The sequence below is a fragment of the Dermochelys coriacea genome, chromosome 1, assembly GCF_009764565.3.
Source record: "Dermochelys coriacea isolate rDerCor1 chromosome 1, rDerCor1.pri.v4, whole genome shotgun sequence".
NCBI classification, from domain to species: domain Eukaryota; kingdom Metazoa; phylum Chordata; order Testudines; family Dermochelyidae; genus Dermochelys; species Dermochelys coriacea.
In genome coordinates, this window is record NC_050068.2 from 8,009,259 (window position 1) to 8,023,877 (window position 14,619).

Genomic DNA, 14,619 nt, shown 5'->3' on the forward strand with positions numbered 1-14,619 from the left:
AATGCTCCTTTCTGACCTTGGACTCTACGAATCTATATTTACATTTTGGACTTTAAATTCTCCCAATAGTTTCAGTTGGATACAGGATTCATTTTCCCGTTTTGTCCCAGGCTGCTGGGCAGGATTGCTGTGTGCTGTTTAAAAACTGTTGCTTTCCACCCCGGAGGTGCCTGCGTTTAGATGATGGGGTAAAGTGATCCCTTGATAACTCAGAGTTTTTAATCTAAGTTTGTGGAGTGCTTGGCTGAGAGCCCCTCTCTAAATGTCCATCGTTATTCTCAGCTCAGCAGTTTCAAACAGTTCCTCTGCACCAGGCTGTGATTGCTCTAAGCTAAATGAGCTCTCCCTGGCGTCTGGAATGCAAAAAGGAGCAGCTTGATGGGTGGCTGGAAAATGTTGTCTAAAATTAGAGAAGCAAAGTGGCCTGTCCTGCAGCCTCCCATACTGATTAACGAGTAACCGACGAAAAGAAAAATATCCAATTATAATGGAGTGGTCTAACATCTGCTCCTGTTGCATCCGCTACCTCCCCCGATCCTGGGCAGGCACTTTGCTGTACTGATCTGGGCATCACAAGATCTGTCTCTATTCCTGCCTCTACCGCTGACCTGCTGGGTGACCACCGGCATGTCACATCACCCCTCTATGCCTCGGTTTCCCCTCCCATCCTTTGCCTATTTAGACAACTCTTTGGGGCAGGGCGTATCTCTCACTACACATATATACAGCACGTAGCACAACGGGGCCCAGATTTTGACTGTAATAAAAACAATAAGCCTTTTCCTGGAGATCCCTGATCATTCCAGGTTTGAGTCAGATTGAAATCACACACAGAAGAGCCTTCTCTGATTTACGTCTTTTGATAAAGAAGCATGCTAGAATAGCATTTTGGCAATACTGCCCAGTTATAAATGTTACACAGAGCCCAGGGCCACGCACGGGGCAATTACACATTACAGCTAATACCCCACCCACAAGTTATTCACAGTTAAACGGTTCTTTAAGCATTTTCACTAGCGGATTTGACAAGAAAATCAGGCATAAATGCATGCCAGGCTGCAAATCTCCTAGATTTCTCATGCTTCTCTGTTTCTGGGTTTATATACTCTGTTTTCCCCTCTACCCTTTGACCAGCCCATGCGTTAATAGGCTGGATTACAGATGATAGCCCAAACTGAAGAGCTTTCAACTGGAGCAAGTCCCAGGCACCAGGCTCGGGGCAAAAATAAATAAATAAATAAACACTGTGCTCTCTTACAGCCCCACCCACAATTCCATGCTCCACCCACCACCCCAGAATAGCTGCACGTTTCTGCTTTACCAGCACCAGTGAGATAGTTAACATTATGTTTATATTATGCTCATTTTGCATCAAGGCAAAGCCCCATTGTAGTTCATGCCAGTTGTCAGAGCTGCGGTTGCAGGCTCTTTGCAGTTTTGGGAAGGCAGCGCTGCAGTGGGCCACATAGGGAGAGCTTTCCTTGCAACCCTTAGAGCTAGGAACTGTTTGTAACATACACTTTTAAATTCTGCAGTCACTGATGGGGCCTTAACAATACCCTGCACCGGTGATGTATGCCTCACATTGGCTCAATACATCTAGTCTAGCCCAAGATTGTTTCCTACAGCATATTCTCCTGTGCTATGTTCAGTCTAAGCCCAGAATTACTCAACTAGTGAGGTTTCTGCCTCTTCCATGGAGAAACTATTCCACAATCAAATAGATCTCACAGCTTCCAGTAACCAGACAGACATCCCATTAGAGCCACTAAAACATGCACTGGTCTGAGAATCCTGCAAACACAACAGAGGAGAGGGCAGTCAGGGGAACTTTAATGTAACTAGCAGCCTCTTCTGCTCCCTGAACCAGGGGATAAGGAGGCTGTGGGGTGCCACTAAATCAGGGGTGGGCAAACTTTTTGGCCCAAGGGCCACATCTGGGAATAGAAATTGTATGGCGGGCCATGAATGCTCACAAAATTGGAGTTGGGGTGCGGGACGGGGTGCAGGCTCTGGGGTGGGGCCAGAAATGAGGAGTTCAGGGTATGGGAGGGAGCTCTGGGCTGGGGCAGGGGGTTGGGGGGTGTGAGGGAGGTGAGAGCTCTGGCTGGGGGTGTGGGCTCTGGGATGGGGCTGGGGATGAGGAGTTTGGGGTGTAGGAGGGTGCTCCAGGCTGGGACTGAGAGGTTCAGAGGGCGGGAGGGGGATCAGGGCTGGGGCAGGGGGTGTGGGCTCTGGGGTGGGGCTGGGGATGAGGGGTTTGGAGTGCCAGGGGGGTTCTGGGCTGGGATCGAGGGGTTCAGAGGGCGGGAGGTGGATCAGGGCTGGGACAGGGGGTTGGGGCATGCGGAGAGGCTCAGGGGTGCAGGCTCCAGGTGGTGCTTACCTCAAACGGCTCCCAGAAGCAGAGGCATGTTCCTTCTTTTGAAGAGCGAGAGGGGGCCATTGGAGCGCGTAGGAGCTTGAGTGGGGCCATGCTGCTGCTTCTGGGAGCCGCGTGGTTCGGCCCCCGACCCTGCATCCCGGCTGGAGCTCCGGACTGGGGCAAGCCCCAGACCCCACTCCCCAGCAGGAGCTTGCAGGCTGGCTTAAAGTAGTTTGCCCACCCTTGCATTAAATGCTACAGATTGTAATAGCCGGTGGAATAGGAGAGAAAGCAGTGCTTAGGTACCACAGTGATATAGACTGCGTAAAAATCTATAGCTGGATAGAGAAAGGCCATGTTCTAAGGGTGAATTATTATTTGTATTACCATAGTGCCAAGGAGACTCAGATATGGACGAGACTCAGTCATGGACCAGCCCCATGGGCGGCGGGCATCGTAGGCAAGGGGAGGCTGTGCCTCCCCAAACAGCCTACCGTGGCCCCGCTCCCAGGCCAGCGTTCCTCCTGCAGCGACTCGGGGCTACCAGGGCAGCTGGTGCTGGGCCGAGCTGCCTGCCCGACGCTTGGGGCTGGCTGCGTGAGCACCGGCACTGGGGGCATCCTGGGGCTGGGGGTGCAGCGACTGTGCTGCCCAGACACCCAGAGCTACAGGATGGGGGCCACCCGGGGCTGGAGGTGCGGCAACCACGCCCCCCAGGGGCTGTGGGCACTGAGGCTGTGGTGCACCAGGGCTGCTGGGGCCTCACCACCGGCCATCCCGCGCTAGGGCCAGGGTGCTGCGGTGGGGGGGTGTTGGGCTCCTGTGCAGGAGGGGGAGGTAGAAGGGGGGACAGAAGGGAAGGGGAGGAGAGGGGCCTCAGGCACAAGGGGAGGGGCCGTGGGTTAGCCTCCCCGGGTGGCCGGGTATTGGTTGGCAGGACAAGCTGTGGTCTCTGCACATCAGCAGCCTGACTGTCCTAGGCCTCCTGGCGGAGAGTATTGAGGAGGACAGTGAAGTAGTGGTTTAAGATCGCAGGCTGTGCGCAGCCGGCGAGCACAGACACATTCGGCTCCACCACGGCAGAGCAGAAAAGCAAACCAGCAAGATTTCCCATGAGTGAGGCCGCAGCTAAGCTCCCTGGGGTCACCAGCTTTGTAAACACTCCCATGCCCTTGTAAAACAATGTTAATTCCTCTGAATCCCACAGATTAAAAATGTATTTATACATTTGATAACCTCTTGGGTTTGGGATATTTAAAGGGCTGCTTGCTTTAAAATAGATCCTGAATTGAGAGAAGGGAGGGTTGTTTGTTTCTTTTTAAAAATAGGGAGGGTTGCAAAGCCTAATCTGAACAGAAAGTTTTTGATGGTTTCTTCATTTCTGTGAAAATGGTTCCCACCCCACACCCCCCATTTAAACCTGATAATTCCCCATCTCATACTCTAGTACCTGAAAACCAATAAGTGAAACTGACTAGGTGTAGTATCTGTTCTTATCAGTTTAATATCTGATACGTCCTTTATCTGAGGACTATATATTAAATGACTAGAAATTGACTAATAGTCATGAGGATGAGTTAGTTGTGTTACAGTAATGCCCAGAGCCCCAGTAGGAATAACCTCCCCATTGTGCTGGGCACTGTGGGTAACATTTTCAAAAGTGCCCAAGTGATTTAGGAGCCTAAATTCTATTGAAAGTCAACGGGACTTGTGCTCCTTAGTCACGTAGGACCCTTAGAAAATGTTACCCTGGATCTATACAACACAGTCCCTACTCCAATGAGCTATGGAATTACTGAGCAAGGATAGGAAGGACAGCCCAGTCGTTAGAGTGCCAGACTTAGATTCAAGTCCCTGCTCTGCCACAGACTTCCTGTGTGTACTTGGGCTAGTCCCTTAGCTTCTCTGTGCCTCAGTTTACCATCTGTACAATGGGGACAACAGCCCTGCCCTGCCTCCCAGGGGAGTGAGTGAGGATAAAAACATTAATGATTGTGAGGTGCTCAGACACGAGGGTGATAGGAGCCAAGTAAGTACTGAGCACAGGAGGAGGTTACGATAAGGCAGAGTTTCTGTGATTTCAGGACTCTGCCTGCTACACGGAGAAGGTTGCCTTGACCTGGTTGGGGAGGTCAGTTCTTTCAGCTTTTGCTGCTGGTAATTTTGTTTCAGTTCAGTCTTAGTCACTCTAACTTTCTAGTCCCATTAAATTGTATCTAGAGAATTGGGTTTGTCGTCGGACTCGTGGGAGAAGCTGCAGGAAGCACGTTTCATCTCATCTCATCTTCATTCTTATCCGAGGGACTTGTAATCAGCAGCCCCAAAGGAGGACTCCTTGGATGCATCCACGTCCCTGAGAAACCTGGGAGAAGTGATGCATCGCGGAAGGGGGTGGCATGCGGGAATGTAGACAGGCGACAGGCTGGGGACCGAGAGGTGGCCCAGAACGCGACACAGATCATGACATGAAAAGACGCGGGGAGTGGACTGAGCTATGGCACGGAATGATGTGGCACAAGAGGACGTGCCAACGGGACATAAAACAACGAGGTAGAAATGAACTGGAACCGAGCAGAGGGGTGTAAGTTCCAACCAACCAAGAGACACCCTTCTCCTTTCTGTCCCTCACCCACTTACTGGCATCTCAGCAGCTCCCTGCAGGACTCTTCCCTACACCCACTAAAGGCTGTCCGTGTGAAGAGAGACACAAGATAACTATTTATATTATGCTAGCACCTGGAGGCCCAATCAAGGCCTCACTGTGCTGGGTGCTGTACACACACACACACACACACCCCCCCCCAAAACACTGCAGATGACACAAAGCTGGGAGGTATTGCCAATACAGAGAGGGACTGGGATATCATACAGGAAGACCGGGATGACCTTGTAAACTGGAGTAATAGTAATAGGATGAAATTTAATAGTGAGAAGTGCAAGGGATGCACTTAGGGATGCATTTAGGGATTAATAACAAGAATTTTAGTTATAAGATGGGGACGCATCAGTTGGAAGTAACAGAGGAGGAGAAGGACCTCGGAGTATTGGTTAATCACAGGATAACTATGAGCTGCCAATGTTATATGGCCGTGACAAAAGCTAATGCAGTCTTGAGATGCATCAGGCGAGGTATTTCCAGTAGAGATAAGGAGGTTTTAGTACCGTTATACAAGGCACTGGTGAGATCTCATCTGCAATATTGTGTGCAGTTCTGGTCTCCCATATTTAAGAAGGATGAATTCAAACTGGAACAGATACAGAGAAGGGCTACTTGGATGATCCAAGGAATGGAAAACCTGTCTTATGAAAGGAGACTCAAGGAGCTTGGCTTGTTTAGCCTAACCGAAAGAAGGTTGAGGGGAGATATGATTGCTCTCTATAAATATATCAGAGGGATAAATACCACGGAGGGAGAGGAATGATTTAAGTTCAGTACCAATGTGGACATAAGAACAAATGGATATAAACTGGCCATCAGGAAGTTTAGACTTGAAATTAGATGAAGGTTTCTAACCATCAGAGGAGTGAAGTTCTGGAACAGCCTTCCAGGGGGAGCAGTGGGGGCAAAAGACCTATCTGGCTTCAAGATTAAGCTTGATAAGTTTATAGATGAGATGGTATGATGGGATAACATGATTTTGTCAATTAATTGATCTTTGACTATTAGTGGTAAATAGGCCCAATGGTCTGTGATGGGATGTTAGATGGGGTGGGATCTGAATTACTACAGAGAATTCTTTCCTGGGTATCTGGCTGGTGAATCTTGCCCATATGCTCAGGGTTCAGCTGATCGCCATATTTGGGATCGGGAAGGAATTTTCCTCCAGGGCAGGTTGGCAGAGGCCCTAGGGGGGTTTTGCCTTCCTCTGTAGCATGGGGCACGGGTCACTTGCGGGAGGATTCTCTGCACCTTGAAGTCTTTAACCATGATCTGAGGACTTCAATAGCTCAGACATAGGTGAGAGGTTTATTGCAGGAGTGGCTGGGTGAGATTCTGTGGCCTGCGTTGTGCAGAAGGTCAGACTGGATGATCATAATGGTCCCTTCTGACCTTAAAGTCTATGAGTCTATGAGACTGATTGGAAGCTCTTTGGGGCAGAGACGTTCTGTGTTTGTGCAGTGCCTGGCACAACAAGGTCCTGGCCCATTGACTAGCCCCCAAGGTGCGTGCAGACTACAAACAATAATAAGACCAGAGAGTAGAGCTGACAACAGAAAGATGGGGGAGCGCCAGGGAACAGAGACAGTTATGTTCAGTGTCATAATCAGGCACAGCACGCCAGCTGAATGGCTGCTGGTTGAGAGTTTTGTAGGAATTGCGGTGAAGGTGAGATTTGAAGGAGCGCATTGTGGTAACTTCCTCTTGGATACTGAAATCAGGTGGAAAGGGAAGACTAGCACCTGCAGGCTCTCGGGAAGGGCTGACAATCTAGCCGTCGTCGTCTCCTCCGGAGCAAGTGCTGCCTCTCAGCAGCAAACCTTTGTGCAGCGATGGTTTGTAGCGCGGTGCACTGATCTGACAGCAGGGCCCTGGGACTCTGGCGAAGTAGCTTTGTTGTGACTGCCACTCGCTCTGTACCTTGTGTGCGCTAGACTAGCATGGGAGGCAGGGCTCCAGGGTTCTGCTTCTGGCTCTCACACCGATATCCTGGGTGACCTTGATCATTTAGAGACAGAATTTCAAAGTGTGCTGGTGAGTCAGTAGGGGGTGCTCTTCCCTCTGAGTCACGGCAGGACCAATGCCCTAGTGTGGCACTAGGGGGTGCTGTGCTTGGGAAGTGCTATCAGATGAGCTCCGGGCACTGAGATCTTGCTATTCCTGATCATTAAATATCACCTGGCACGTTTTGTAAGAGATTCGGATCCAGCACCCTGGATAATGTCTACTCAGGTAATTCTGTTCTGCCTGCCTACATTTCCCCCTCTCCCATCTGTGCTTTCAGTTGGATCCAGCATTCTTCACTCAGCTGTTATCATGTGCTGTGTTCCCCCTCCGAGGTGGCTGGACTTCAGCGGGGTGAGGTTCTCTCCCCAGGGTCTGGCTAGTGGGACTTGCTCACATGCTCAAGGTCTAACTGATCCCTATATTTGGGGTCGGAAAAGAATTTTCCCCCAGGTCAGACGGGCAGAGAACCTGAGGGGTTTTTGCCTTCCTCTGCAGCATGGGGTCACTTGCAGGTTTAAACTAGTGGAAATGGTGGATTCTCTGTAACTCGAAGTCTGTAACCCGTGATTAGACGACGCCAGTAACTCAGCCAGAGGTTTCAGAGTAGCAGTCGTGTTAGTCTGTATTCGCAAAAAGAAAAGGCAGACTTGTGCACCTTAGAGACTAACCAATTTATTTGAGCATCTGCTTTCGTGAAAGCTTATGCTCAAATAAATCAGCCAGAGGTTGTGGGTCTACTACAGGAGCGGGTGGGATCTGGCCTGTTATTGTTAAATTGTGGATAATTGGGCCCTCTAGTGGCTGACCAGTGGAGCTGCTACTGTAGGTCACAGTGCCTTGTCCACTCATCTCAGCTGGAGCAAGGAACCGCTCCTCCCCTGGGACAGCCATCGCAAACGGAGAGGGGCCTGCCGTGCCAGCATCTGTCGCCCTTCGGTTGGCATTGCCCAGCACACTCGTTAAATGGGCCATGCAGTTTAACTGCTGCTGCCGTGATGCCGTTTCATTAGCAGCCCCTAGGGGTGGGCGAGAGCTGGGCTTGGGGGATTTGAGGGTCTCCATCTCCTGCAGAATGTTCACTGTGATGCTTCCCGGGGTCGCTGCCACTGGCCGTTAGCATGAGGAAGCCTGTCTGTGCCTGTCAGGGGTTAGCTCCTCAGCCCCACGGGCCATAGGCAACTCAATCCCTCCCCTCTAGGCCTACGCAGTGACAGGTGCACCCCAACCCCCGAGTCCTTCGAGCACCCCCTGGAGCATCCAGCCCCTGGTATGCTGATTCCAAAGAAGCAGGACACCCCCGCTTACCAGGTCCTCCTCAGGTCCCTGCTCTGCTAACACCTAGCTCTTAGATAAGTTTACAGTGAAAACAAGGAAACGCTTATTTACCAGTATAGAGACTCAAGTAACCGCCAGTAGGAGTATTGGAAGCACATCTTTACATGTACAATCAAATCATAGCACTCCTCCGAGAGCCTAGACTTACTTAACTACTGCTCGCCGGAGGTGCTTCCAGCCTTTCACAGCTCTTCAGCTGTGATCTCCCATTCATGAGACAAGCCCATGCTGCCCGCTTGCCTCCTCAATGAAAGATTCAGGGCATGTCTCTGCATTCCCATAGATAGCCCAGCAATCTGATGTCTTTACTCCTGAGCAGGATCCCCTCCTGCTGGTTGTTATCTATGTAAATGCCCCCTCTTGAAGATTTCACAGTCTGTTCATGAGTGCTTGGTGCAGTATGCAAACAGGTGTCCGTTGTGAGACGTGCAATGCCCAATACACTTGTGACCACACAGGGAGGGAAGCGTCTGTTACTTCCTGGTTTCCTGCCTTACAAACAGAATTTTCACTGGAGACGCATCACTTCTAAATACACACGTTTCACAGTGATTACCGTGACTCGTGGAGATGTCGCAAGCCACCTTTTAGTGAATTATACTGCATCTATCTGACCTGGGGGACTCTTTGCACCCCCTGAGCCTTCATTAACTGGCACCACGAGGTCTCTGGGTCACAGTCCCAGAGCTGTGGGCTCGCCCATCACCCCTGGTTTAGCCACAGAGCCGTTTGCACACTGAGGTGCAGTGAGAACCTGTGCAGGTCATTGGGGATAGCAGCAGGGCAGAAAGCAGCCCACTGGTATGTGTGTGGGGCTGCTCTGCAGAGGCAGGGAAAGAAAACACTCGGGAGATGCCAGGGCTCTCTAATGAGCCGTCTGACCCCAGCTTGCTGGGCCGGCTACAGCAACCCTCAGTAGCCAGGACATGGATGCAGGCCAGGTTGTCTCTTGCTTTCGACTCCAGTACTCCAAGGGGCCGAGCATCTCCGGCGAGATGCCAAGCACCTGCCCTCGGCTGGAGAGAGGAGCGTACAACATCCTGTAGGAGGCCTCAGCACCTCCCAGGATTGGGCCACTCAGCATGGGGGCCAAATTCCCCCGTGGTGTAACTCCCCTTCTTGCCCCCAAATTCAACCCTGCTCCAACATGGGACACTGAGACACCCTGGAAGTGCAGGTTCAAATCCCTGGGAGGCCGGCTGAGCCCTTCATCCTTCCAAGGTAGATCACTAGAGTCCCAGGCTACGATATAACGAGTGTGTGTGGAGCAGGCAGGTACTTGGTCTCTTCTGTGGGCTACCCCTGGTTACAATCCAACCCTGCCCTTGATTTCTGTTTCAGATCCCTCCCAACCTGCCATGTTCCGTCACGCTGCAGCCTGGACCGGAGGACACGGGGAAGGTAACTTGGTTTTTGTCCTCTCTGTCGGTCAGTAGCTCCCAGCTTCTCCCCGTCTCCACAGAGACATTGCGAGAGCTAAGCCGACTCCTCCAATCCCGGGGGTCTCTCCAGAAGGCCTGGATTGGCTCAGACGTTCTGAGTGCCCCAGCAATGGGCAGCAGCGTCTCGGAGCGATGGCGCTGTCTCGCACCACTCGGAGCTCTTCAGGTGTCTGAGGAGCATGGAGCAAATTCCATCTAACTTCCAGGGGATGATGAGGTGGCCTTAAAGAGGTGGCTCTCTTCTGAAAAGGGGCTGTAAGCCAACGGCAAAGGGGGGGGATCCTTATTTATTGTGTCTCAGTCCTTTCCAGACCAACTTCAAACAAAAAGATTTCTGTGAAGGGACTCTCAGTACTGGGAGTATCATCCTGGCCCAGCTGCGCTGGTGGAAAAACATTGAAGTCGCTACACAATACAGAGATCCCCAGTGCTGCCAGCCCTGCCAGCTCCCCCGGGATCTGAGAGTCAAGCTGGGTTCCTCCCTTCTTATGCTTCATAACCAAATAAATGGTCCACAGGCCAAAAGACACCCTTAATTACCCCACATGAGCCCATTGCTTTCCATGGACTTGCAGAATGGCCCTGTAAATGGAGGATGGCGAACAATTCTGTTAATGCCCCAAAAGAAACAGACTCCAGCTTCCTCTCCCAGAGCCCTGCTTGGTCTGCAAGGCTAAAGGGGGCCCAGACTTGTTGTGGTCACTAAAGCCAGCAGCTCTGGCTCTGACACGCACAACAGGCAGATCTGCTGAGCAAGGAGGGTCAATTTCTACAAGAACAGCCCCGAGGTTGTCTGATTTCTGCATGAATATTAATGATCCCATAGTAATAAACTCCATTAAACTTAGCATGGTATCGTTTGCCCCATTGTCTGTACCCCCGTTTTCACCTGGCACCAGCCTGATTTTCAGGTGCTTCTTGCCTGCCACCTTCTATGGCAGGTAGAAAAGAGTGGCAGGAATTCTTCTATCGCGGGGAAAAGTCGAGTTTTCTCCACTCACTCACCATTCCAAACCAGCTATGGGGATTCTGCTCCAATTCCCCCACATTCCTCCCTCCTGAAAAATGACCCTTTACACTGAGGCCAGATCCTGAACATGTCAGCCCAGAAGATGAGCTTTGTGGAAGTGTAGGAGCATGTGGAAACAGGAATTGGTTACTTGGTCTTAGTGATCGCTATGAGACCACAGCTCAAATGGAGACGTTATAATACCTAGGATTCATAAGCGGGCTAACCGCTTGGAACTTCGTGATAATACTTGGGCTAGAACTCAGATCCTTTTGTTTGAAAGGCCCAGACCCCTGCCACATGAGCTAAAGGAGAATCTCCATTGGCAGTATGGGGGCTATGATACAAGGCTCTGAGGCCTTCAAATAGAGGATAGTGGTGCATGCAACCAGTCCAGGAGCGCAGAGTGGCGCACACACGTGCTCCAGCTGGTACCTTACCGCGTACAGACATATCACAGCTGTTAGACCCTGCTGGGGAGATAAGGAAGGGCCAGGAGAAATGATTTCCCAGCTTCCTTCCCCACTTTGTTCTGCTTTGTAGGCCTGTGGCGTTGATTACGAGGTGAAAGCTTTCTGTGCAGAGAACCTGGAGGAGAAAATCCACAAGAGGTAAACGGAGCCAATGTTTGTATTGACGCCGCCCGGCGGCACTGGGGAGAGAACACAGAGCCAGGGGACAGAGCGGTTCAGCCAGCTGAGAACAGGCCTCAGAAATCAGCTCTTGGGGAAGCCGGTGCTGTGGCCCTGATGGAGCCGAGAGTGCTGACATGGAGCTGCACATGGAGCAGAGCTGTTGCCGGCAGTGTCCCCAAGCTGGAGCGAGGAGCGAAGTTCCCACCCGAGTCTGGCCTGCCCCTCTGGGAACTGGGGTCTGGACCCCAACCGCCCGCATGGCAGCATGGGCCCCAGCTGTGTTCGTTCGCCATGCCAGCCTCTGGTCTGTAATGCTGGGGCAGTTGGTTCCCATTCGTCCGCAGTGCATCCCGTCGCTCACGGGTGGGCAGGGATTGAGAACGTTCGCTCCCCTCCCCTGAACAGCCGTGGGAGGCTAACTCCATCATCCCCTCGAGCATCTCCTGTCCCCCACCCAGCAACTGGCAGCAGCAGTGCGCTTTAACTGTAGCTTCTGCAGGACCTCCTCAGCCCGCAGGGAGCACACAGGGTCTCTGGGTGTGCCCTGCTCTGGGGTAGCATCTAGCCCCTCCGAGGTCTCCTGGAGGGGCATGCTGCATGCAGGTGGAGGGAGGGCCCTGCACTAACCCCTTGCAGCCCTTGTTGGATCGCCCAGTGGATCGCTAGCCCGGAGATTACTCCCACTTACAGTCAGGGTACACAGCGCTTGGGGCCAGGTGGGGGTGGTTTGTGGACCCTCGTGGAAGTGCTAGTCAGAGAGCTCCTGTCAGGGGTACGGTGGGGATGGAGCAGATGCACTGAAGGAGAACAGCAGGTGAGTTTCAGCACTGGCATCCCACTGAGCAGCATGGAAGCTGTTCCCCCCTCGGAAACATGACTGGCTTCATAGGCTCCCCCACACCTCGTGTCACAGAGTCATTAAGCTCAGGTAGTATCTGCCCAGGCCTCCCTCTCCAGAGGTTCTAGACTCTGGTCCCCACTTGTGGCATGGTGGATTAATAACAAGAATTTTAGTTATAAGTTGGGGACGCATCAATTAGAAGTAACAGAAGAGGAGAAGGATCTTGGAGTATTGGTTGATCATAGGATGACTATGAGCTGCCAATGTGATATGGCTGTGAAAAAAGCTAATGCGGTTTTGGGATGCATCAGGAGAGGCGTTTCCAGTAGGGATAAGGAGGTTTTAGTACTGTTATACAAGGCACTGGTGAGACCTCACCTAGAATACCGTGTGCAGTTCTGGTCTCCCATGTTTAAAAAGGATGAATTCAAACTGGAGCAGGTACAGAGAAGGGCTACTAGGATGATCCGAGGAATGGAAAACTTGTCTTATGAAAGGAGACTTAAGGAGCTTGGCTTGTTTAGCCTAACTAAAAGAAGGTTGAGGGGAGATATGATTGCTCTCTATAAATATATCAGAGGGATAAATACCGGAGAGGGAGAGGAATTATTTAAGCTCAGCACCAATGTGGACACAAGAACAAATGGGTATAAACTGGCCACCAGGAAGTTTAGACTTGAAATCAGACGAAGGTTTTTAACCATTAGAGGAGTGAAGTTTTGGAATAGCCTTCCAAGGGAAGCAGTGGGGGCAAAAGATCTATCTGGTTTTAAGATTCTACTTGATAAGTTTATGGAGGAGATGGTATGATGGAATAATGGGATTTTGGTAAGTAATTGATCTTTAAATATTCAGGGTAAATAGGCCAAATCCCTTGAGATGGGATATTAGATGGATGGGATCTGAGTTACCCAGGAAAGAATTTTCTGTAGTATCTGGCTGGTGAATCTTGCCCATATGCTCAGGGTTTAGCTGATTGCCATATTTGGGGTCGGAAAGGAATTTTCCTCCAGGGCAGATTGGAGAGACCCTGGAGGTTTTTCGCCTTCCTCTGTAGCATGGGGCATGGTTGACTTGAGGGAGGCTGTGCAGGAGGTCGGACTAGATGATCAGAATGGTCCCTTCTGGCCTTAGTATCTATGAATCTATGAATCTAAGATCAGTATTATCCTCCTTGTTGTATAGATTGGGAAACTGAGGTACCCGGGAGGGGGATGGGTTGGCACGTGTGTCAGTAGTAGTGGGTGCCAACCCCATGGTAGTGCATAGGAATTGGGTAGTATTTAAATACTTTGAGCACCCTCTAGTGGCCCTTGCGATTGCAGAAGCCACCAGAGCCAATGGGGAGGTAGCTAGCGTTGGGTGTTTGTAAGTTCATTAAGAGGCTGATCTGAAAGCCTGCTGTGTCCCTATGGTTTCCCCGTGCTCGGATTTAGGCTTGGCAGAATTCGATTTTTAATTTTTTCCAATTTGGATGGATATTACTGGTGTTTCTTTCCAAGCATTTTTCCCAATTTTGATCTATTTAAATTCTCACAGTTACAGGAAATTCTTGAGGCTCAGACAATAGTTATGTAATGCCAAGAGATGCCGCGATTCCAAAAAGATCACACTTTAGGCATATTAAAACCCAAATCGTGTCTAAAACTCTAGGGTCTCCCGCAGCCTTTCTCTTTCTTTGCCTAGCTGTAAGTTTTGATTGTTGCCGTCTGGAAATCTTTTTGTGTTAGTTTGTGTGTGTCCGGTGAAATCAACAGATAAAAATCGAATCTTTCCAAGCCAGCTGCTAATGTGTGAAGAGCAAAGACAAAGGCCCCTTCTCCTCCCATCTCACTGTCGGTGAGGTTGGGTCAAGGTTAGCTGTTGTGACAGGTCCCAGGGTAATCTGGGTGAACTGACCCTCGCTCGAGTCAACGCTGAACCCAGCTCAGTGGCTCATGGCTCCTAGGGGCTTCCAGCAGCCTGCTGCTCTCAGGGAACAGCAGAGAAGCACCCTCCTTTCCAAGGTGCCTGAGAGCGAGAAGGAAACCATGCGTTCCCTGACTCCACCCAGGCTTGGCCCTGGGTGAGAAAGCCAGGTGCACCATCTGGTGGCCATCTGACTTGCACATAGACCTCGGAGGCTCTCCTGAGACACCGTTTCCTACACTGGGGGGAGATGCTGCTGGCCTTTCTCGATGGGAGCGTCTTGGTGTTTCTGGGTGTGTCCTGTCAGGAGATGACAGGGAACCTGTTATTTCATTTGCCCCTAGCAAGGTCCTGATGTGCTGTGACCTGAGACAAGCCAAAAGACTGAGTCGTCTAGTGGTTAGAGCTGGAGTGTGGG

General features: G+C 51.1%; 1 protein-coding gene and 1 pseudogene across 11 annotated transcripts in view; both read left to right on the forward strand.

Moving 5' to 3' along the window:
* Positions 1-14,619, forward strand: part of ARRB1 (arrestin beta 1) — a 182,037-nt gene that overhangs the window by 142,191 nt on the left and 25,227 nt on the right. For all 11 annotated transcript variants that reach the window (XM_043504010.1, XM_038404921.2, XM_043504013.1 and 8 more), the window contains 2 exons: positions 9,708-9,767; positions 11,361-11,428. In XM_043504010.1, coding sequence (XP_043359945.1) covers positions 9,708-9,767; positions 11,361-11,428 — 128 coding nt within the window. The remainder of the gene's footprint in view (positions 1-9,707; positions 9,768-11,360; positions 11,429-14,619) is intronic.
* Positions 3,799-3,928, forward strand: LOC119850266 (annotated as a pseudogene).